The 23,895-nt window shown below is 40.5% G+C and overlaps 5 protein-coding genes across 5 annotated transcripts; all 5 read left to right on the top strand.

Moving 5' to 3' along the window:
* Positions 1–983: 983 nt before the first annotated feature.
* Positions 984–3,198, top strand: LOC147207437 (uncharacterized). Its single transcript, XM_086106644.1, has 2 exons — positions 984–1,366; positions 1,829–3,198. The coding sequence occupies exons 1-2, from the start codon at positions 1,177–1,179 to the stop codon at positions 2,875–2,877; spliced, it is 1,239 nt and encodes a 412-aa protein (XP_085962770.1). The 5' UTR covers positions 984–1,176; the 3' UTR covers positions 2,878–3,198.
* Positions 3,199–5,694: 2,496 nt separating this feature from the next.
* LOC147207436 (uncharacterized) lies at positions 5,695–9,372 on the top strand. The gene is made up of 2 exons (XM_086106664.1): positions 5,695–5,943; positions 7,169–9,372. Exons 1-2 carry the CDS (start codon positions 5,751–5,753, stop codon positions 7,885–7,887), a joined length of 912 nt encoding a protein of 303 aa, XP_085962790.1. The 5' UTR covers positions 5,695–5,750; the 3' UTR covers positions 7,888–9,372.
* Positions 9,373–9,879: 507 nt separating this feature from the next.
* LOC147207435 (uncharacterized) lies at positions 9,880–13,199 on the top strand. The gene is made up of 2 exons (XM_086106651.1): positions 9,880–10,263; positions 10,803–13,199. The coding sequence occupies exons 1-2, from the start codon at positions 10,182–10,184 to the stop codon at positions 11,774–11,776; spliced, it is 1,056 nt and encodes a 351-aa protein (XP_085962777.1). The 5' UTR covers positions 9,880–10,181; the 3' UTR covers positions 11,777–13,199.
* An 804-nt stretch (positions 13,200–14,003) lies between these two features.
* Positions 14,004–21,106, top strand: LOC147207434 (adhesion G protein-coupled receptor G3-like). The gene is made up of 13 exons (XM_086106627.1): positions 14,004–14,150; positions 14,795–14,881; positions 14,965–15,013; positions 15,634–15,721; positions 15,890–16,018; positions 16,312–16,467; positions 16,536–16,590; positions 16,678–16,769; positions 17,659–17,777; positions 18,483–18,763; positions 19,219–19,321; positions 19,943–20,256; positions 20,825–21,106. Exons 1-13 carry the CDS (start codon positions 14,069–14,071, stop codon positions 20,938–20,940), a joined length of 1,671 nt encoding a protein of 556 aa, XP_085962753.1. The 5' UTR covers positions 14,004–14,068; the 3' UTR covers positions 20,941–21,106.
* An 80-nt stretch (positions 21,107–21,186) lies between these two features.
* Positions 21,187–23,895, top strand: LOC147207433 (uncharacterized). Its single transcript, XM_086106642.1, has 2 exons — positions 21,187–21,724; positions 22,485–23,895. Exon 2 carries the CDS (start codon positions 22,500–22,502, stop codon positions 23,757–23,759), a length of 1,260 nt encoding a protein of 419 aa, XP_085962768.1. The 5' UTR covers positions 21,187–21,724; positions 22,485–22,499; the 3' UTR covers positions 23,760–23,895.

The raw sequence follows: 23,895 nt of genomic DNA, 5'->3' as shown, positions 1-23,895 counted from the left end.
AATGTGGAACTTGAAATGTGGAAGGAGGGCGTGAAATTTGAAATTATATTCCAATATAAGAACTTTATTTAGAAAGTTTAGGGAAACTGCTCGCAAGATGCCCTGAATATTTCCAAGTTGCAAAGGTTTGAAACCGTCAAGAAATAGGAAAGGTGGTGATAAAAAACATATACTGTACACATATAATCATCTCATCATATTGTAACACGAACACAAGTGGCCCTGCATGTGTTTGTTGGAAAATAGTAACAACCAGAGGTACAACTACAGTATTTTTTATTGTTAAGAAAGGTTGGGGGGAAATGCTTCTAATATCTGTTAAAAGTGAAGAAAATCTGCGCATTTGCTGCAGATCCATGCATTTTTTAATCCGCTTTATCCTCACAAGGGTCGCGGGGCTCCATTCTGAAGGTGACAGTAATGCATTAGACTAGATCGAGTTTATGTTGTCTTGAGAGGGAAGACATTTCTCATTTGACAATAAAGTTGTATCCAATCCAATGACGTGTTTATTGTCTTGTCCACTGCAAGTGAAATAAAAGGGGAAAATAGGACGTTGTGTCTATCATTACGACCACGGCTTTATTTCTTCTTTATGTGGGGATTTCTGTATCAAAATAAGACTTTTCCTTCATTTTGTTACATTGAAGTATTCGTCAACTCGCCTCGGCGCACGTTGAAGCTTCTGTGGTGTGATTTAGCGTTTTAGCCACCAGCAAAGACACGAACGTGTCATTGATACACCGCTTTTCCTCACGAGCGCTATCGTGTGAAAATCTGTCAAGTGGAAATGCGTTGCTGAAGGCGGCCGTCGAAAAAGTCTGTAGTGTCGTGAGAGAACGATCGCAGAGAGACTTCATCTATCTTCCCTCCTTCCTTCCTACTGGTCTGCCAACTGTGTAATAACGCCATCGCACCAAAGGAGGCAGTATTGGACTTGAATGTGTCTTGCTCACCGGAAGTAAAAGGGTCGTGTTGTTGTTACCTCACAACTGCGTTGGCAGAGGATTTTGTGCGTATTGCTTTCACGCAACTGACTGGTTTTAACACTTAAAGTATGTATCAACTCATCGTAGCGCATTTTATGACGTATCCAGATAGCCTGGCTTGTTGACTACGAACAAAGACAATCGCCACATCACAAAACAGATCGAGTGAGTAAAGAGTCGTGTGAAAATGTGTAAAATAGAAATGCTGCGAGCGCTGCTGAATCAGCGACTAACAGCGGCCGCCGAGGAAATTTTTGTCGTGTTTGAAAGAATGATAGCAGAGGTCGAGGAGGAACTTAGTCGGACCAAAATGGAAAACGAGCGACAACGTCAACGACTGAACGCTTCCGAGACTCGAGTTGTGCTTCGAAGAGCAGGTTTGTTCAATTATTACTCTTAATTGTCCATCCATTTTCTTATCCGCCTATCCTCACAAGGGTCGCCGGGCGTGCTGGAGCCTATCCCAGCTGTCTTTTTGCAGTCGGCGGGGTACACTCTGAACTGGTTGCCATCCAATTGCAGACTCTTATTTGTTCAGGAACTAATTTAGTTTGAAAAAAAAAAGCACACACACAAACAGTATTCCGCATTTGTTTCCCGAATGGAATCCTCATCGACACTTTTACCAAGATTTAAAATGTTCCGGTCTTAACGTGAATGTTAACGTGCAGGAAATAGCGTCCAAGCGAGATGGCCGTAATTTACATTTCAACAGGTAAATTGTACAGTTAGCAATGTCTTGGGCTAATTCAGTGACATCACTGTTTGAGTATGAATATAACCAAAAAGTGTGTATGACTTTTCTAAACAACATGTGCTCATCTTCTTGTTTATTGCAGATGTGAGTAATGAATGCCTCCCCATTGAGCAGCAGGAGAGCACTTCCAGAGTGGAGCAGGAGCAGGCCAAACCACCCCTCATTAAAGAAGAGGTGCAGCCTCAAGAGCTGGACTTCCCAATGTTCTCTGTCATTGTGAAAGTTGAAGACGATGATGAAGGCAAAGGTCAAAGTAAGCAGAACGGAGCGGAGGAGCCTTCAGGCAACAGCTCAAGTGACCACATGACAATAGAAGGTGATGGTGACCACTGCGGAGGATCACGAGCAGAAAGCCTCTTAGCTCCATTATCAGATAGTGGTGGCACAACATCTGACACTGATTATGATGAACACTCGAAAGAGGAAATGACATGTAACGCTGACGATGGACAGTGGAAATGTTTTCAGTGTGACAAAACTTTTAGCCACAAGATAAATCTGAAAAGACACACGATCCTTCACACGGGAGAAAAACCATTCAGCTGTTCAGTTTGTGGCAAAAAATTCACCCAGAAGGTGCACCTAACGTCGCACATGAGAATACACACAGGAGAGAAACCTTTCACTTGCTCGTATTGTGGTAAAAGTTTCAAGCGCAAGACGAATTTGACGTCACACACTAGGACACACACTGGAGAGAGGCCATTTTCTTGCCCATCTTGCAACAAAGGTTTTATTGATTACTCGGCAATGATTAAACATACAAGAACACACACAGGAGAGAAACCTTATTCCTGCTCATTCTGTGATAAAAGTTTTGGTGCAAGCTCAACATTAGTGACACACCTGAGAACACACACAGGAGTGAAACCTTTTTCTTGCTCAGTCTGTGACAAAGGTTTTTATGATTGTTCTGGTTTGGCTCACCACATGAAAACACACACTGGGGACAAACCTTTCTCTTGTTCAGTGTGTGGAAAAAGCTTCAGGGAAAATTCTCTTTTAACCAGACACATGAAAACACATACTGGTGGGAAAATGTTCATTTGTAGTGTGTGTGATCAAAAATTCTCCTATAAGCATCAAATTGACAAACACCGATGTGCTGGTGAGAAGAGCAGCAGTGCATGAAGCCGCAGTACTTTCAATATACCTTGTAGGTATGACATACCACAACTTGCCGGCCAGCACTGAGGTCTACTGGAAGAGATGCAGCATGTTATAAAGAGCAAGAGATGAGCAGCGAGGAGGCGGAGATGCTCTCCTACTCTCTAAACTAGCATTTTTTTTGGAAGTTTTATAGTTCTCATAACATCTAAGCTAATTTCCATTAGCCCCTCCGGGACTTTTCAAATTCTTTATTTTAGGATTATACCAGTGAACTTTCATGACTGTTTAAATGTACAATGTTTAACTCTCTTTTTAATCTGTCTGTTTTACAATAAACTTAACTAAGAGGAAAAAAGAAATAGCTTGAAGCAAGCACGTTTTACCTCTTATTTGGAGAACTGTGTGAACGAGTGAGAAAAGGCGCTAAGGAATACCGTGCAAAGTGTGTTTAATGAGTGCGCTATTTTTTAAAAGAAGTTTAAGAGTGTGGTCAGGGTTAAAATACATAAAACAAGTTATATGCTCTCTCTAGATCTTGGTTATTCATTTATTGCAGCTGGATCTGGAACGTATAGCTCGTGATAAACTGGGTTTTGTGTCAGTCACAATAACTATCAATCAAATCCCATCATCCATCCATTTTCTAATCCGCTTATCCTCATAAGGGCCGCAGGCGTGCTTGAGCCTCTCCCAGCTGTCTTTGGACGGTAGGTGGGGTCAACCCTGAACTGGTGGCCAGCCAATCGCAGGGCACACAATAGGCGAACAACCATTCGTGTTCACACTCACATCTAAGAACAATTGAGTGTTCCATTAACCTGCCACGCATGTTTTTGGAATGTGGGAAGAAACCGGAGAAAACCCACGCAGACACGGGGTGAACATGCAAATTCCACACAGGGAGGCCGGAGCCGGAATCAAACCCTGTGCCTCTACACTGTGAGGCCGACGTGCTGACCAGTCGATCTCCGTGCCACCTCAAATCAGTCATATAAAAACCAATAAACCACAGAGGCTCCGGATTGTCAAAATGACTAATCCTCATCTCCCACTGCCCTGAGTTAAGTAACGGCACAACAGCTACTCTCTTTTTAGTTGTGACTCCATTTTGAGGTGGTCACATGACACCAGTTTATGTGAGTGCAACCCTCCCAATCCCTCTTTCATTTTCATTCAATTTAATGTCTTCTCCTTCTTGCAGCACAAAGCCGAAGAGACACCATGTCAAACACACAGTGAAAGCATGTCTATTCGCAATTGGACAGTTAATTTTGAATTTGCTGAGAATCTTCCCTATTTGTGTTTTATGTGCTCCTTCTGAAACTCAGCAAGAAGCCACAAGATAACATTAAAGCACCAGTCATTAATTTTTCCATTCTGATTTTTGTTAGAGAACAGTTGCGTGAAGACAGTCCTGAAATATTTGGACAGGTGCATTCAAAAGTTTAGAGACGGTCGATCTATGTTTATGTAAAGGTGATGTGCATGTTTTAGTTCATCCTGAAATATCACCACAAAGGGGATTGCACCACAAAAGTGCAATTTGGACCCTTGAAAATTGTCACAACCATTTTATGATTTTGCATTTGTACTTCACCACAATGGATCTGAAAGCAATGAAGATGTGACTGAAGTAACTTTATGCTTTTTTCTGGAGGTGTCACACAAAGAGATACCAGCAATATTGCTAATATTCATGAAAGTATTTTAGTGAAGTGGATGCAGGTTCCTTAATTAAAAATTAACATGACACTCTAATCATCATTACCTCTTTGTCCACAACTGTATCCGTGAAAACAAAACCACTGTGATGATACAAACATTTTTCCAGGTTCCCAAAATGGAAGAATTCGGTGAAAAAAAGACGTTTAAAAAACTTGCCTGAACACATTGCTGCCAGGTTTCCACACCACTCAGATCTTTCCTCCTTTAAGACAATTAAATCAGCACAATGAAAGCTATATGCAATGTAAAAACGTTTGAATGAAACACACGCATTTTGAGTATGTATTTTGAGTAATATCCCCACCGCCATATTTCAAAAATATATCATTACTTCGCATTTTATTCCCTGGACTGGTGGATTGGTTCTAGCGTGTTAAATACATTTAAATTAAAGCACAGTCAAAGTGGTCCTCCGAATTTTCACTATGCGGCCTTCGTAAAAGTTCATCTTAGAACACCCCTGTCTTTAACATTGCGACAAATTTATAATCCTCAGGGAGTTGTTTACACAACACAAGCAAACTGTTAATATCATTGTCATTCAACCCACTAATGAAAATACATTTATTGCATTTTTATTTTCGCGAGAGCGTCACTAAATGGTGAACCGCTGCTCGATGCAGTTGGTTGGGCGAGACGTTTCACGTCATCGATGACGGCACTCAGACCAAACTGAACGACTCTGTCGCTGAAGCTCAGTCACTTCATTCCCACGAGCGGTAGTAGCATGCACATCTATTCAAAAGCTGCTATGACCACCTCTCACACCCAGTCACTCCACGCATTGACTGTTCACTTGAGCCAACGTTCAAGTCATCATCATCATCACCAAAGACATCACTAACACGCTCACAACACTGTCGTTAAAGAGCAACAAGGAGCATGTTGGGAAGTGTGAGGCCCCGGAGCATCGCCTCATCATCTCATCAGAAAGCCTCGACATATTACGTCCCACCACGACTGGGCATCGTTCAGAAACACGTATTGATGCCCCTTTGGAACTTCTCAAATCAGTGTACGGGTTTGATGTAGCATAACTCGCCTAGACATGCCTGGGGAGCTATAAGCGTGACGCAATAAAGAAGCGACAGTGTGTTATGTTAACAAAACGCCTTGACTAGCAACACATCGCTCAGCAGAGTGTGAAGTCTTTGGATCGTCGTGTGAAAATGTGTAAGGTAGAAATGCTAAGAGCATTCCTGAATCAGCGACTGAGCGCGGCTGTCGACGAAATAGTTGTAGTGTTTGAAAGAACGATAGCAGAGTATGAGGAGGAACTTTGTCGGACAAAAGAGGAAAACGAAAGACAACGTCAACTGCTGGATGCTATTTTCATACCTCAAGTCTCGGTTCAGAGAGCAGGTTTGTTGACCTCTTATTCTTACGTGGTTTGTCAATAATTTAATAAGAATACGATCAACGTAATCATGGGCAGTAGCTGTCATTTCAGAAGTGGGGTGAGGGAACAAATTGTTCAGGGCTGGGGCTGACTTAATCCCGATTTGCCCGACTTAATCCACCTGTTGCCACGTTTTATTAAAAAAATACGATACAAAACACATTAAAACAGCGCACAACCTTGCGACGCACATCTTCTGGAGCAGTTAACAATTAGCGTGGTCACTCATAACATGACAAAACATGAACTCTCTAAATAACATGTATCATACTCATGAGAGATGCTGATTATTAAATGTCTTCATGTGTGCAGATTGCTGCATACGTGTTTAGCTAGTCGATCATACGGTGCCCTCCATAATTATTGACACCCCTGGTTAAGATGAAGAAGAAGTTTAAATAAATTCAATTTCAATTGCACAAGCATATTCTCACATAGAATATTGTACAAATTGCCACCTTTGTTCCCAAGGTGTCACCAGACTTCGTAATGAGTTTATTGATGTTTTTATTTATTTTGGTCCCTGGCACTGATATTGTTCCCCAACAGACAACACCAAATTAGATGGCACTTGTAAACACGGACATGTAGATTGCCATCATCTTGTTGTACACACTGAAGGATCTGAGCTTCATCAGCAAAACAGTCTGCTCATACCCACCCCTCTTGTACAGAACGTCCATTATTATATTCCATTACAGTCGTTTGTTCAGGTGTCCTCTCAAGCACTTGTGCTGCGGCACCATCTCAATGTCCTCCTTCGTGATAGTAAAGGTTGAGTGGTAATATGGGTCCTCCAAATAGCCTCTACCATAGGTGATCTATGTATATTTAAAAACTATTCAGAGCACAATTGTGAAGTCTGTTGCTGCAACAGAGCGGCTTTTTCTCACAGCAGAGTCTGTTTCGTTTTTTTCCTTGTAGTACTATGAATAACACAGTAATTGTTTGGCATGCTGAAAATGAAAATATGACGCATTAATACACAACTTCAAAGCCTCCATCGATTTTCTGGACCGCTTATCTGCCCTTGGGTTGCAGACGTGCTGGAGTCTATCCCGGCTGACTTTGGGTGAGAGGCGGCCAATCGCAGGGTTTATCCAAACAACTATTCACAGCTAAAGCCAATTTAGAGTCTTCAATTTGACTTTATCAAATCACCTGTATTTGCCTTCTTGTGTCCTGCAGAGGTCAGTGAAGAAAATCATCTTGTGCAGCAGGAGTGGAGCTCCAGGGTGGAGCAGCAGGAGCCAGAACCTCCCTACATTAAGCAAGAAGAGCAGGAAGATGATGTCACCAATTTGCCATTAACGGTTATTCCCGTGAAGAGTGAATGTGATGAAGACAAAGGTCAGACTGAGCAGAACAAATGGGCTGCGCCTCCAAGCAGCAGCTCAAGTCACCACAATACAAGAGAAGGTGATGGAGACCACTGTGGAGGATCACAAGCAGAAAGCCTCTTGGCTCCACTGTCAGACAATGACTACATAACGGCACACTCGCCTGAGACTGATGAAGAAGAACACTCCAAAGGTGATATGACATATCACACTGGCAAGAAACACTGGAAATGTTCCCAATGTGACAAAACCTTTGGCGTCAAGATTAATCTTAAAAGGCACATGATCATTCACACAGGAGAGAAACCTTTTGCCTGCTCAGTTTGTGGTAAAAGATTCACCCAGAAGGCACACTTGACATCACACTTCAGAACACACACTGGAGAGAAACCTTTTGCCTGCTCATTTTGCGGTAAAAGATTCTCTCGAAGTGAATGTTTGATAACACACACAAGAACACACACTGGTGAGAAACCATTCCGTTGCAATGTGTGTGATCAAAGATTTTCTTACAAGTATAAGATTAAGAAACACAAGTGTCCCGGTGAGAGGAGCAACAGTAAATGAAATGTGGAAAACATGGACTTTCTGACACCTTGACAAACTTTGAGTGCTTCTGGTTATCTTGAAAAATGTACATTTGACCACCAGGAGTGCCACCTGGACCCCTCACAACTATTACACATTGTATTCTTTTGCATTCATAGATCACAATAAATTTGAAATGAACCAATCAAGATCTCACCGAAGTGACTTTCTGCGTGTTTTCACAAAAAGAGATAACCTGCATAAAATGTCTGCCATGATATGCACATCACACTCAGTCCCTCAAAAATGTTTCCACGTCTCTTGAACTTTTTCGCAATTTGCCACATTACAACCTCAAAATTATTTTTATTGAGAATTTGTAGTATCGACCAACACAAAGTAGCACATAACTGAAACAAAGAAATTTTACACACACACGCACACACACAAGCCCAATTCCAATGAAGTTGGGATCTTGTGTTAAACAGAAATAAAAAGACTACAGTAATTGCAAATCAACCTATATATATTTGAATACACTACAAAGTCAATATATTTGTTTAAACTGATAAACATTGTTTTTAGCAAATAATCATTAACTTTGAATTTTATGGCTGCAAGGCATTCGAAAAAAAGTCTGGACTGCAGGCAGGCCAGTGTAGTACCCACACTCTTTTACAGCAATGCCATGCTGTTGTAACACGTGCAGAATGTGGTTTGGCATTGTCTTGCTAAAATCAGCAAGTGCATCCATGAAAAAAACCTGCATGTACATTTCACCATTAATGGTTCCTTCACAGATGTGTAAACTACCCATGCCATAGGCACGAAGGAACAAACATGAAATATCTTGTCTTTGTAGTGCAGGGGTAGGGAAGTCCGGTTCCCCGAGAACCATATCCGGCCTGTTTTAGATCTCTCTCTCTACTTCAACACACTTAATTCAATTGATCAGCTCATCAGCAAGCTCTGGAGAGGCCTGAAAGGCTAATGAACACTTGTTCATTTGTTTTTTGACGAGCCCATAGTGCTGTGTTTTGGAAAGATTTGGAGAAATATATGCTGTGTAAAACAAATTACAATGAATAGAAAACAGATCATTACTGTGTTTGAATCTAAAGGGAAAAAATTGTGTAATATTGTTCAGTTACATGTTTTGTTAAGAAAATTTCATATCCATAAATGTGAATTTCTGAATTCAAAAATGATCAGTTATTTAAATCATTTTTGATGGAGGTAGATGATTATTTTAAGTCTCTTGATCTAATGAAAATGCTATACATTCAGAAATGTTTAAAGAGAAACTACTTATCCCCTGTTTTAAAAGACGTATGATTTTAATTGATTTTCTTTATTACTCCAAGAATTTTTGTTATTTCTTTTAATATACAGTAGAATTTATTTTTGTTTTACTGTTATACTGTATATGTATGTAAAAGATGTTACAGTAATAGCATTGCCTGATGGTTGTGTTGTATCTATTTTGTCAAATAAAAAAGAAACTGTCTGTGAAAGACAAAATTTACTTTCCAAGATTATAAACATATCTATCTTTACACATTATTACATTAATTTGGTTATTAAAAAAAATCTCGTAACACAGCGTGAAGATATGCTGCTATCTCCCGGCATTAAGATATTAAATGAAATGCTTTGAAGATGATATATTCCTTTATTTACCTAAATAAAGGATTTATAAAGGTTTGCTGGAGGTCAAAATGCGTTGTGATAAACCACAACAACAAACAACTTTATTGGAATCAGCCATGTATGTTGTTTACATTCGCCATTGGTACTCAGATACTTGAGTATGGAAAAAAATGCTTAGAATAGACTATACTACTGCTTTATCCGCTTTACATGAGTGTAAATGAATATTATTTCATTTACGTGACACTTTACAGACGTCTTGAACATGTTATACCGCTTCAGTGCACAGTAGAACTCACTCCTGTACTGAAGAGAAGGAAATCGCGCCCGTGTAGTTAGTCCAAGTGGAGTTTCCGTAGTTAATCTCTGCAAGACGTCGCATTCCAACGAGTAAAATGTTGAGGCTGCCGGATCAGTTTCATAACCGCGTTTACGGCGTCCTTTTCGCCATTACTTAGTCTTCTTTACATTGTCTTATCATCTGGCATAAAGAAAAACTGTTTTAACATCATTCACTTTTCGCGTCATCTCGGTGCGCTTGGAACTCCTCAAGCTAATTTAGTTCACTAGCTGCGAACAAAGACGCGTTTGTGAGCACCACATGCTAGCAAGGCTAAACATGTTGACGGTGGAAAGCTGAGCGCGTTTCACAAAATTCTAATTGGTAAGGAAGTACGCGAAGAATGATAGCTGATTACGAGGAGGATTTTTTTACAGCCAAAAAGGAGGACGAACGGCAGCATTGTTGTGCGTTCCATACAGCAGGTTTGTTTTTTCTGTAAGTCCTTTCGTTTTTAGCAAGTCACATGTGCACGCCACAATTCACTTTCAAGCAAAGCATAATGACGAAAAAGATGGGATATTTGGTCCTCAGGTGACATTTCAGGACAGACCAAAAACCCATCGACCTGTACAAAGTAAACGTTATTTAACCTCTAGGCTTTTGTAAGCACGGCCAGCTGTTAAGTGTTTTACGTACTGTTCCAAAGCCCTGTTCCAAAATGTAGTAAATATTTAGATTTTTTTCTTAGCATCAAATTTATGTACACAAAACCACATCAAAAAGGAAAAAAAAGACTTTAGTCAAGTTATCATAAAATAACATTTTGTACATTTTCAGTAGTTAATTTCAGTTGTCATAAAGCGGGTTTGTGTGTATAATTTGCAGGGGCTGTAAATTGACAAAATGTAGAAAAACGTAAACACTAAGAATGTGCCGAATGACCTCAAAGACCACACAACCGTTATGAATGAATTAAGTGAGTTGTATTCATTTTGTGAGTCTTTGATTTCCTGCCCTCCAGATGTCAGTGAAGATGAGATTTCTTCTGAGGAGCAAGAGCGGCGCTCCAAGGTGGAGCAGCAGGTGCCAGATCCCCCTTGCATTAAAGAGGAAGAGGATGACCACAGCATCAATGAGGAGGGTGACCAGCTTGAGGGGCTGGACTTCCCGGTGATTCGCGTCGTCGTGAAGAGCGAAGACGACGAAGACGAGCCTCACTCCTCACAGCGTAATGTCGGTGATAGCGAGAAGCGATCCCAAACAGAAAGCCTCTTAGTTCCACTCTCGGAGAGTGAAGACACACACTCACACTCTCCCGACACTGATGATGACGAACGCTCAAAAGGTGACAGGACATGTCGTAGTGACAACAAACACTTGACCTGTTCCGTTTGTGGGAGAAGCCTTTATGACAAGAAAACATTGAAAGTCCACATGAGGACGCACACAGGAGAGAAACCTTTCATCTGCTCGGTTTGCGGGAAAACATTCGCTCAGAGGGGGAATTTGATCAAACACACGAGAACGCACACTGGAGAGAAACCCTTCACTTGTCCATACTGCAGCACAAGTTTCAGTGACAGTTCGACGCTAGTGAAGCACATGAGGAGACACACGGGTGAAAAACCCTTCAGCTGCTCGTTGTGTGGCGAAAGATTCTCTCGGAAGTCCAATTTGACGACACACACAAGAACGCACACCGGAGAGAAACCTTTTGCATGCTCGGTGTGCAGTGCGATGTTCAGCGACCGTTCAACGCTGAATAAACACATGAGAACGCATACCGGAGAGAAACCTTTCAGCTGCTCAGTGTGCGGCCAGAGGTTCTCTCAGAAGGGACACATGACGACACACACGAGACGACATACCGGAGAAAAACCTTTTGCATGCTCAGTCTGCCACAGCAGTTTCAGCGACCGCTCAACTTTTGTCCGGCACATGAGGAGACACACCGGACAGGCGCGATTGCCTGCCAGTGTAGAAAAGCTGCACTGAAATGGCATGTTGGTGAGACAATGTTGAGTTACAGTGTGTGTAATCAAATATTCTCTTGTAGACTTCTCATAAGTGAGGCATATGGTGCTTCCAGGTGAAATTTTCAAGATGACCTGAAAATACACTCCACACTGGTACCTTGATTTAGGATTGCTCCACATAAGAACCGTCTTTTTTTTAATCGCTTACTTTGGTATGTACAGTAAGTAAACTTCTTAAAACCATTTTATTTATTTACATTCTTTATTGTTTAATACAGTACTGTGCTATTTTTATTTTTTTAAAGATGTCGCAGTTTTACTTAGTTGCATGTTTAAGGGGCTTGCAAGTCAAGGCACCACTGAACTTGCTAAATGTGGAAAGTTGTTATTAAAAAAGTGAGAGGAAGGATTGAACAAACAAACTCAAAGTTGCTTGAAAACTGCATCCGGCAGATGACGTCGCTTGTTCTCTTTTGTTTCAGAACGTGTTCTGTTGTCATTCTTGCACACATTTTCAGACTTACTCACACTTAAAACTCTGCTTCGCAATGAGTTTGCAACAAATGTGTCTCTTTGTCAGGTGTTAGTCAACTAAGCTATCTTGAGAAGCTACCACGAAGAACTTCATCCTGAAATTTCACCCTGAAAGTCCAATGTCTAGATTTTTTTGTGAGTAGTGTTGGTGTCAAGTTAAGAAACATAAGTGTGCTGGTGGATGACGCGGTTGCCAGATGGTTGTGTTGGTCACTTGATTAGACAAACATAATCTCTGTGATGATAATGAAATACTATGTGATGTTAGTGTTAAAACCTATAGTCAAACACTTAAATGCACGCTTCTGTCTTCAAACATTTTCTGCCGGGACGACAGGTCACATCAATCCATCTCATTGGACCACTGAAAATAGGATGCGTCTGTCTGAGGTGAGACACACCTGCCGATTAATTGGGGCGCGCCTTCCATTAAAGCCAAGATTTGAGGAAATGTGCAAAAGTTAAGCATTTTTGCCGCAGTTAGTTTGGCTTGTGTGACAGACATGGCAAAAATGATTCCATTGTGGCTAAACTATACCAAACTGCCCACAAAATGGACATAACATGCTCACAAAATAACCACTGTGGGTTTTATAGCAATCCCATGGACAACTTGGATGTCGCGTTAAACAAATGGAGTGCACCTTCACTAGAAACGGCTATAATCCCGACCTGACTGTTCCTATTAGATCTTTATTCTGTCCAAAATGTAGTCATTTTTCCACGTGGCAGCTGGGCCTTCATACTTGTAGGCTATGTTTTCATTTCAATATGCTGCAATCAAGGCGCTACAATGATGTATATTTTCATTCAAAACATTTGCCATCTTAAATCCAACACTGACTTGTACATAAGCGCATCTTAGTTATGTAATATAATATATAATCACGACTTGGAAGTTCCTAATAAATCACAATGTGAAGTGTGCAGAATGTTGTCATTGTGCTTTACTGGCTGAAAATAACCTTTGTCATTTCTTTGGCCAAGAAACATGTAGGCCAGAGAGAGCATTTACCTCTTAAAACCCCCCCCCCCCCCCCAAAAAAAACCTCACACTCACGAAAAAAAATTCTCTCACATACACCAAAAAAACCCAGACTGCGATTCATGCTCTGTTATCTGAAGTGTCCAGTGAGATAAAGGATGAACTAGCACTCAAATGGCGTCAGTTGACATTTCTACATGTCTGTGTTCCTGCGTGCACAAAGAGGATGTGCTTCAAGTTTCGCTTGCCCAGCAACATGCCTGTAGCTCTGTGGGTTGTCTTGTTGAAATGAGCAACACCTCGTGTTAGGAAACTTCCTCTCTTTTTATCTTGACTTAACCTCACACACACCAAAGTCTGCATGTTTTCTGGAAGTTTGTTGAATCAACGTTTTTTTTTTCTTGGTAGGTGGCCAGCACAGGCAAAGACATAGGGTAAAGTAAAGCAGGCGTTTTAAACATTTTGGAGAACATTTTCCAATAGGGCCGCCACTCAATAAAATGGCAATTGAAAATAACTGTCACGCATACTCCTAAATCCCGTGGGAAATTTTTACACATCCCTATTTTTGAAGGGGGGGGGGGCAAATCTATGGCTTGCACCCCCCAGTTCATGTGAGGGCCACTGAGGTTAAACCCAAGGGGTCATGTGATCAGCTTCTACGCATGACATTTCCTGTTGCGCTGATTAAAAAAAAAAACGTGTCCGCAACACTTGTCATCCACCCACTCTCACCACCAGTTTGATCTCGAGTGATGTGACACTTGTGACAAACCTCAGTCACACCAGGACATGTCAGCATCTGATTGGGGTCCCGTGATGCAAGTGCTCGTCCTTCTTTTCTGGCTCGCGTTATCTTACGCTGTTGTTGACGGTGAGTATGTCCGAATCCTCCCGGGTTCTCGACATTTTTTTTGGAACCCAAGAGTGGGCAAACTTTTGTGTAATTTTGGTTTGGAAAACGGACAGATGGGTCAGGTCAATTGATTCAAAATGTACGTTTAGTATATAAACATTTGTTTTTAAATATGTTATGTTTCTTTTAATATATAATAAAATTGCCCAAAACAAACATTTTCTTTAGAATTAATTTAACTAATTTATGAATGAATTATGCATTAATTATTTTTAAATAATTAGATTATTAAACAAGGATTTAAGAATAGAATAGAAAATATAGGTTATAAAATGTTTATATCATATTTTTATTTTATCATTTACAATAATTCTTAAAATATCTAAAGGTTTGAATATGTTGTAATGTATTTGTAATTAATATATCTGTAATTAAACCCATACTTAATGAAAAGAAACATTTAATGTATCCATGACAGTTTATTTCAGGTTTCCAATTTTATTATTTACAACAAAACGTTGTAAAAAGTAAATTTTTAAAAAGTTTTGATTTTTTATTGTATTATTTACAACGATTTACAATTATAGAGATGTTTTATTTGGGCCTTATGTGGAATACATGTCCATCCCCGTCCGAACATTTTCTTTGACCTTGGTGATAAGGTTGCCTGGAGTCCAACGATCTTCATAGCGGTCCCGTTCTGCCTCCCGACTGTGCCAAACAGACCCCCGCACCCACAGGGAGCAAGTGTGAGTTGACCCGCACCAAAGTCTCTGTCAGGTATTTCTTCTCAATGCCTCTGACCTTCCCCACCTTTGTCCCTGCCTGACAGACTGTGAAGACATCCTCTCTGGCTGCCTTGCCCAGAGTTCCTGGACCAGGTACAATAAGCCCCTTGAAGTGCAATGTCACATACATACAGTATGTTCAACCTTACAAATGTCCCAAAAATGTACAGTGTTCCCGGTGGATGGAATGATGAATGAATGGATGGATAAATAGCACATTCAATCCTTAAATCCATCATTTAAACATATTTAAAAACAATGCCAAAGGAACAGTAAATTAAACAAGGTTGCTTGATTTTCTTTGTAAACTATTTGAAAATGGTTGAATTATTATTGCGGAATAACAGAGCGCAGAATGAGCCAAACGAAGAAAATATGGTGAACTATAAAAAAATAAAAATAAAAATCCAGGATGAAGTAAGGGCTTACGGAAAGATGAAATAAAAGTGAAGTAAACTAGTGACTCACCCTTTGTCGGGTGTAGGAGTAGGAAACACAGAAGTGATACAGAAGACGTCTCGCCTGCCACTTGACGTTCTTGCCATCTATGTACACATTAAATAAATAATAAGTTCCCCACAGTATTATCAAATAAGTTAGAACAGGTTCCTCTCCATTTTGGACCGCTTAGTGTCTTAAATCAACATTTAAGCGTTGGCCTCAATGCCACAGAATCTTATTTCCCCATGTCATATGAATTATTGTCTTTAAAGGTGTTATAAACAGCAGATTGTAAACTGCAGACCCAGATTGCGAGGCAGGGGCGGCTTCATTTTAAGGAGCGTTGACCCTTCCAAAAAGGTAAGATGATTTCTTATGGCCTTTTATTTTGTTTTGACTGTCATTCACCGAACAGAGAATCTTTCCTGGTTTTCATGACTTGATAAAATGTATAATTCCATGATCACTGGGTGGAGTGTTTTGGAATCAGGAATTTCTGTGAAGTATTTCTTCTTGAATGAATATCAGCGTGAGGAGCGCCCGACTCCGGACCATGGTGTTCAAATCCCCTCATCAGCCCTCCAGAGAAGCAGAGCGCCCGAGTCCGTGGACAAAGTGTTGGTGGTGGTCACCGTGCTCGACAGCGTGCATTTCAAGGTCAGCACAGAAGATCCGATATTTTGGGCCCGTTTTAGGCAAAAGGAAAATTTGAGGTCTCTTGTAATCCATTAACGTTAAAAGATAATTGAATCATGAAGCACCCAAATGTTCGACCCAACTTAGATCAACTATAAAGCAAGAAAGCACTTCTTATGATCTACTTTTGCGACACGCATTCAATTGAAAAGATCATCTGGAGTCATGAGAAATATCCAACCTTCAAAGAAAACCAAGAAAGAAATGTCTTTAGCACTTTATCTATTTAGGACTGTGTTTACTGTATTCCATAGCCCCCAAGTAGAAAACATGGAAGAAGACTCCCTCCCGGCCCACCTGGCCCAACAGGCACAGTGTTGGGGGGAACCGTCCTGGTGGTGCAGGCAGGTTTAAACCCGCTCCAGGACCTCCCAGAACCCATCACGTTGACCTTCAAATACAACAAGAAGGTAAAAAACGATCATGGATGCTTTTTGTCAGGTCACAGGCCCTCTAACATTTTGAACAAATGTTTCAGGTTGCCAACGGGGCTTGTGTGTTCTGGGAGGAGATAAATGAGGAAGATGGAACTGGTGGGCGGTGGCGTCTGATTTCTATCTGAGTCTTCATTTTCTAACAGTCCCCTCCCCCACACACTCCTGTGTTTGCATGTTTTTTAGGTCAATGGAGCACGTTCGGCTGTAACTCTAGCGACACCGGGAGTGAATTTATTTGTCGGTGCAACCACTTGAGCTTCTTCGCTGTACTTGTGGTAAAAACAAAAAACAAAACACACACATTCCTAGTTTTTTGCATTTCCTTGAACGAGAACAACTTTCAAGCATTTCGGAAACATGAAGAGAACGTCTGACCCAGAAACTGGACTACAACAATTTAGTTTTCAATTCACCTAATGTGCATGTTTTGAAGACATCGCAGAAAAATGAATTTGTTTTAAGTTTAGTTGATTAATGCATTATGGAAAACATGAAACGAAAGAGCCCTGCGATTGGCTGGCGACCGATTCAGGGTGTCCCCCGCCTACTGCCCGGAGACAGCTGGGATAGGCTCCAGCACCCCCCGCAACCCTCGTGAGGATCAAGCGGTACGGAAGATGAATGAATGAAACGAAAGAGTCAAGAATATTATAGATTTGTTGCTAATTTCCATCTGCCGCAGGTAATAAAAAAAGTAGAAAGTTAATCGTAAACATGAATGACAGCCTTACAGTAGGCCGATTTGTTGTGGTCAACATCAAACACAACCCATTTCTAAACATAAAAGACAACCTAATGTTCGGGGTTTGTCAACATCAAAGCTAGCTTAGCATCATTTTTGTAAACGTTTTAAGACAACCTTTACCGATCATGCACTTTTGTCAACATGCGAGACAATTCCAGACTTTCATGGATGTAACATCCGTTTTTTGTAAACATCAAAATCAAGTTGAAATATGAGAAGTGGTTCGGAAAAATAAATGGATCAATGTGTTTTTGTAAACATCAAAGGCAACCAAATGTAGTTTTTTTTTCTTGTAAATATGTAAGACAACCTAACATACGTGTATTTGCAACATGAAAACAATTGCAGTCTTCCATGCATGCCTGTTTGAGTAAAAATCAAAGGCTTTCTAATGCAGCCTGAACTTTTTTCTTGAACAGAACCCTGATCTCTCGCTGCGTGAAGAGGATGTATTCAAGCTGAGTTTGATCACATACGTTGGATCATCGCTCTCGGTCGTCTTCACCATCATCAGCTTGATCTTGTACTCCTGTCTAAAGTCAGTTCTTTGCCTCTTCATTTCCTTCTCCTTGGAACCCCTGTGTAATACTAACGCCAATTAAACATAAAAGTCATGCTACTATAACAAATTCCAATTTTTTTAATCTTATAAAAATAAAGCCGTAATTTTTTTAAACTGAAAAACACATTTTAAAAAGTCATATTCTGTCAGAATGAAAAGTAGTATACTTATGAGGAAAATAGTCTCATTTTGCATTGTAATATTATAATATCAAAGTCAAAGTTTAACAAGGGAAAAATGACATATTCTTCTTATATTACCTTCTGGAAAAGACGCCCCAAAAATGTGGAGACGTGAGTTTTTCAGCAAATAGAATAGGTTCCAAAAAAAAAAAAAAGACGACATGAATTAGGTAAACCTTTGAATAGTCAACTGCAAATAGGCATGGCATTGCTGTATTCTGTCAACTATTGACCATAGTCATTTTGAAAAATTGCCTTGTGTTCTTGAACAAAAAGAATACTTTCTTCATGCAGGGATGCCATATTATTTTGATACGTCACAGTTATTTCAGAGCTTTTAATTGGCCCAAAGCTAAGGTAGGGGGGAGTAATTGTTTCCTATGTTTTACTGATACACTGATCCCCAATTATTTTTGATCATCCCCTGGGATCGGAAGACCCCAGTTTGGGAACCACTGAGCTCGACTAGAGTGTTTACAATAACGTCCGTTTCACTTAGCAAGCGGCAGCCGGACAGAGCCGTTGGCCTGCACATGCACCTGACGGGAGCGCTGCTGTGCCTGCACCTCTGTTTCTTGCTCTGCTGCTTGTGGTCGTGGAAGCTCGCCGAGGAGCCGGCCGATTGGTTCTGCGGTGCTCTTGGCCTCCTTCTGCACTGGTCTCTGCTGGCCACCGTCTGCTGGTCGGCCCTGGAGGGTTTCCATCTTTACCTCCTGCTGGTGCGCGTATTCAACATCTACATCAGGAGATACCTGCTCAAACTGTGTGTGGTGGGCTGGGGTAAGGGATGCAGAAGACCTTGTCGTACACGTGTCACAACATCCAACGCAGGGTTTCCAAAACTACCGTAGATCCCCCTTTTATCGCCGAGGATAAATTCTTTTCTCAATCCACCCACAACAGGTATACTGTACTGTATATATTTACAATCCAGAATGACTTTCTTCATATGTAGTTTTAACCCTAACACACACATTCAACACTTAAGACACACTTTTTAAACACATTGTTCATGTGTTCAAACCACGCAACACATTGCAGACATCTAATGTGTAGAAAATACTAAACAGTAAAGATACTGTAATTTCTATGCGGTGAATACAGTACTGGAGTTCCACAGCTAGTTGTTTAGTTAAAAGTGAAAAGAAAGTGCTCCCAATACAACTTTTGAAAGCTTTTTTTTCATGTTGACATGTTTGAAGCATCAATGACATAACCTTTTTCTTTCCCTTCAGGTGTGCCCACATTGATCACTCTGATTTGTGGAGTGTCTGGGGTTTACGGCAAGTACACGCTGGAAGTTCGGGACTCCGCCAACAAAAATTCAACCATACAGCTGTAAGTAACCCAGCAGCCTCATCACCGATGTTTGTAATGTGAAAACATTCAAAATTGTTACGGTTATCATTGTAAATAATGGAAATGAAAAATGATAGGTGATTCACCATCTTACAAGTTAAAATAAACGAACCACCATGGGACTAATCTCTAGGACGAATTTGGAATAAGCCGAAAATGTCTGCTTCAACTTAAAATTTTTTGGGGGGTTTCTTTTAAGGTATGCTTCTTGAGACTTTTTGGGGGGGTCCCCTCATGATAGACATGCAGACTAAATGTCATGTAACAAAATGGCTTTGGGGGTTGACTTAAAAAAAAATTAAAAAAGAAAGAAAGAAAGAAAATGGGGCGGTATTGAGCTAAAGCCCTTAAATCACCCAACACCCTCCATCCCAAAAATGTTATCACTGATTAGGAGTAATTGTATCTTAAAATAAGAAACACAATAATTCTGTAGGTGACGGTAGTACGTATATCAATACACTAGTTTTAAGACATCAGCTAGACTTTTTCAGTTCATATAATTTTGCATCAATTACATAATATATTCAGCATTCCACTATTTTTTTTTCTTGTTTTGTGACTCCAGCTTTTCAATGTAATTATTCTACAAACCAACAGATGCTGGATGAGCAGTCAGTTCATTAATAGGAAAGCGGTCACCTACACCACCACAGTGGTCTTCCCGAGCCTGGTGGTGCTCTTCAATTCCTGCATGTTGGGCCTGGTGGTCTTCCAGCTGTGGAGGCTGCAAAGAGGCGGTGTAAAAGGTGGAGGACCGAAGAGCAGCAGGGAGAAGAGCAGCAGGTTGTGGAAAGACTGCGTGACCGTGCTGGGCCTCAGCTGTGTGCTGGGTTTACCTTTCGGCTTGTCGAGTGCCACCTATGCCTCTGTGCCGGGCGTTTACATCTTCACCGTCCTCAACTCACTGCAAGGTCAGTCAAGAAAAAAAAAAGCAATAAGGTATTTTAATGCAGGGCTTCTCAAACGTTTTGGACCAGGGACTCTTTGCAGGGGAGAAACTTTTACATTTTTTCAAAGACCACTTTTTATCCTCACGCCAATTCAACATTTACTTGGGGGGGAAAAGTCGGAATGTTTAAATTCTTTAAAAAAAAGTTTTAAATTGAATGGACAGTCAAGAAAAAAGTTTCATTCCTTGCAATAATAAAGACATATTTTGTTGGGTATAAAGTTTTTCGTCTTACCTCAATAAAGTTGTATTTCCTTAATTTAAAGTCATAATACTGTGCTCTTAAAGTTTAATAAGTGAATTTCAGAAATACAACTTTATTCTTGGAATGCAGTCGACTTCGCATATCCATGTTTCAGCACTCATTGATTCACGGATTTTTAAAAAAAATTTAATTGATTTTTTAAATGATTCGAGATCATCATTTATTGCACGTTCTTTTGCTGACCTCCAAGCCTGAACCAAGTTCATGAATTTGTGGTTCAATGTCTTCACGCGTTATTGACCATTGTATAATATCGTTCTCTCAGGGGTCTTTGTGTTCCTGTGGTGTTTGGCATTGACGTGCAAGTCTCAGTCCGACGCCGCCTCCTCCTCCAAAGACACTTCCTCTCAGAGAATCATGACCACCAGCTTCAACAGCTGACGAGCACCGCCGTGCGTGCGTGCATTTTAATTATTTAAATCTCATTTTTGCTAATCCACGTTTGATCCATTTTGTCCAGTTTTGCACTAACTCAAAAAAAAATGACATTTGCAAACAGATGGATACCGTTGTCCTCCACTTTGTCTTAAACTTGAGTCTGGGGAAACATTGCTGTCTTTGTGTATTTTTTTCCTCGTCTTATACTTTGTTTCTGTATTATCCAATGCGATTTCTATCTTTAAACATTGGCAAGAGCCAGTCGCAAGTATCATGGGACTGAAACTATGGTCGTGTGGCGTGGTTGTTATCGCATTACTGTGCAAATTGAATGTTCAAGGTAATTTGTCCAAGTAGTATTGCCGTACAGCTCTCAATGCAGCTCTACTTCCGTGTACATTTTCGGTTTACCTTCTCGAAATAATCCTTTCCGAATTAGTACTAATATTGAAGCCTCCCATCACTACTTAACTGGGGTTAAACGCCAATTCTTAAATCTTCGTGTCCGGAAGAACTCGTCTCGGTGCAATTTAAAGCTTTGCCGCCTTCTCCAGCTAATTTGGTTTAGCTTGCTTGCTGAGAACAAAGGGATGCCTTTGTTATCAACTCATTGCTAAGCAGATATCAAGTGAGGGGAAGAGGTTGTGATTATCGTGTGAAATGTGTGCAAAAAGTGTGAAAGAAGAACACAAGGAGACATTTTTTCAAACAAAAGAGGAGAACGAGCCACAACGTCAACTACTCGACGTTGTTTTCAAGAAGACTCAAGGATTGTTCAACGCAGCAGGTTTGTTCATTCTCTTTTGTTTAGTGGTTTTATTCTGAATGTAATCTGTTAAGCATCGTAGTCAAATCGTTTTCTGTGTGTAACGGTATTTTAACGTTGTTCTGATGGGGAAGACAAGCCGGCATTTTGTCGTCTGTTTTAATTTGTGTGTTAACCAAGACAGTAAGAGATTTTTTCTCAACATTGAAAATAAAGTTGGACGCTAGGTCATTCATCATTTCCTCCAGGCTGACAGTTTGGTTCTCTTCTCTCTGTGTCGTGAAGGTCTGCCGGCCCTTTTTTGAATTATTATCAACATTTTTCATATGGCAATGAGTATGAAATTCAGTCTTAGCAAATACTTTAGGATCGAAAGCTGATAGGAAATAACAAAATGCATCTAGCTTCTACTTTCACTTTACAGTAACACCGAATTTTGTAAATAGTGAACTGCAAATTTGCAAACTATTACTGTACCCCACTGAGACTTACCCTAAGGTCTTCACAATTTAGGGTAGCGTTTTGGAGGTGAAATCTTGCATTACTCAACAGGTACAGTGAATACAACTATTTGTCATCTTGAAAATACATGATTTTGTACTCTCAGTTTCTGATCTGCTCAAGTGCCTTCCAAAGGAGCATAAATGTGATTCCCGAACTTCATAATTACACGTTCCTAATAAAAGTTCCAAAAGCCTGCATAATCAATAATGCACTTCAGACTGACAATATGAGACTTGACTTCACCAAAACTTGTGTATTGTCTTCTTGTGTTTTGCAGACATCAGTGAAAATTATGTTCAACCAGGCGGAGCCAGAACCCTCTCACATGAAAGAGGAAGTGCAGGAAGCTGCTATCACCGAGTTTCCCTTGATTGTTATTGTCAAGAGTGAAGATGATGATCAAGAAGAGGATGACGGAGACAACTTTGGAGTATCCCACACAGACAGCTTCTTACCACCACTAACTGACAGTGATGACGTCACAACACGCTCTTCTGACACTGCTGATGATGAACACTTAAAAGATATGACATGTCACACTGATGACAAATGCTGGAATTGTTCTCAGTGTGGGAAATTTTTTTCTTCAAAGTCGGGTTTGAAAGAACATGTGAGAATACACACTGGGGAGAAACCTTTTGCCTGCTCAGTTTGTGGTAAAACATTTACTCAGAAGGGTCATTTGGTGACACATGCTCGAACTCACACCGGGGAGAAACCTTTTGCCTGCTCAGTGTGCGGTGTGATATATGCTCGAAAGATTCTTTTGACAAATCATATGAGAACACACACTGGAGAGAAACCTTTTGTCTGCTTAATTTGTGGTAAAAGCTTCTCTGTGAAAGTCAGCTTAATAAGGCACACAAGAACACACACTGGAGAAAAACCTTTTTTGTGTTCAGTTTGTGGGAAGAGCTTCTCTTTAAAAGCACATTTAAGAACACACACTGGAGAGAAGCCTTTTACCTGCTCTGACTGTGGTCAAACGTTTTCTGAAAAGGGAAACCTAAGAAGACACAGGAGAACTCACATTGTCAACAAACCTTTTGCCTGCTCAGTTTGTGGTAAAAGATTCACTCAGAAGGTATATTTGGGAACCCACACAAGAATCCACACTGGGGATAAGCCGTTTGCCTGCTCAGTTTGTGATAAAAGCTTCTCCATAAGGAGAAGTTTAATGAGGCACATAAGAACACACACTGGATTGAAACCTTTTGCCTGTTCAGTTTGTGACAAAAGTTTCTCTTTAAAAGCACATCTAAGAACACACACAAGAACACACACAGGGGAAAAACCTTTTGCCTGTTCAGTTTGTGGTAAAAGTTTCACCCAGAAGGGAAATTTAGAAGCACACGCAAGAACGCACACCGGAGAGAAACCTTTTTCCTGTTCAGTCTGCGGCTTAGCTTTCATCGATAGCACAGGACTCGTTCAACACATGAGAACACACACCGGTGAGAAACCTTTTGCCTGCTCAGTTTGTGGTAAAAGATTCTCCCAACGACGCACTTTGACAACACACACAAGAATACACTATGGTGAGCTACCATGATCCACAAGTGTGCTGGTGAGAAAACCGAAGTAAAGAAAGCTTGAAATAAATTGGAAACATTTACACGGTGTGGTGAGATGTAAAAAAGTATTTGTGATGCTGAATAAAATGCAAGTCTCCAAACTGATCAAGTTCA

The sequence above is a fragment of the Hippocampus guttulatus genome, chromosome 3 (genome assembly GCF_054856545.1).
Source record: "Hippocampus guttulatus isolate MCC_2025c chromosome 3, RoL_Hgut_1.0, whole genome shotgun sequence".
NCBI lineage: Eukaryota > Metazoa > Chordata > Actinopteri > Syngnathiformes > Syngnathidae > Hippocampus > Hippocampus guttulatus.
Note: the sequence above shows the minus strand (reverse complement) of the source record. Positions and strands in the feature narration are given on the sequence as shown.

Bases quoted from the DNA above. Each gene is read 5' to 3' on its own strand.
- LOC147207433 (XM_086106642.1), top strand. From the start codon at position 22,500: ATGTTCAACCAGGCGGAGCCAGAACCCTCTCACATGAAAGAGGAAGTG.
- LOC147207437 (XM_086106644.1), top strand. From the start codon at position 1,177: ATGTGTAAAATAGAAATGCTGCGAGCGCTGCTGAATCAGCGACTAACA. The intron at 1,367-1,828 runs GTTTGTTCAATT...TGTTTATTGCAG, and splicing joins AGTTGTGCTTCGAAGAGCAG to ATGTGAGTAATGAATGCCTC.
- LOC147207436 (XM_086106664.1), top strand. From the start codon at position 5,751: ATGTGTAAGGTAGAAATGCTAAGAGCATTCCTGAATCAGCGACTGAGC. The intron at 5,944-7,168 runs GTTTGTTGACCT...TGTGTCCTGCAG, and splicing joins AGTCTCGGTTCAGAGAGCAG to AGGTCAGTGAAGAAAATCAT.
- LOC147207434 (XM_086106627.1), top strand. From the start codon at position 14,069: ATGTCAGCATCTGATTGGGGTCCCGTGATGCAAGTGCTCGTCCTTCTT. The intron at 14,882-14,964 runs GTGAGTTGACCC...CCTGCCTGACAG, and splicing joins CGCACCCACAGGGAGCAAGT to ACTGTGAAGACATCCTCTCT. The intron at 16,591-16,677 runs GTGGGCGGTGGC...CATGTTTTTTAG, and splicing joins AAATGAGGAAGATGGAACTG to GTCAATGGAGCACGTTCGGC.
- LOC147207435 (XM_086106651.1), top strand. From the start codon at position 10,182: ATGATAGCTGATTACGAGGAGGATTTTTTTACAGCCAAAAAGGAGGAC. The intron at 10,264-10,802 runs GTTTGTTTTTTC...CCTGCCCTCCAG, and splicing joins TTGTGCGTTCCATACAGCAG to ATGTCAGTGAAGATGAGATT.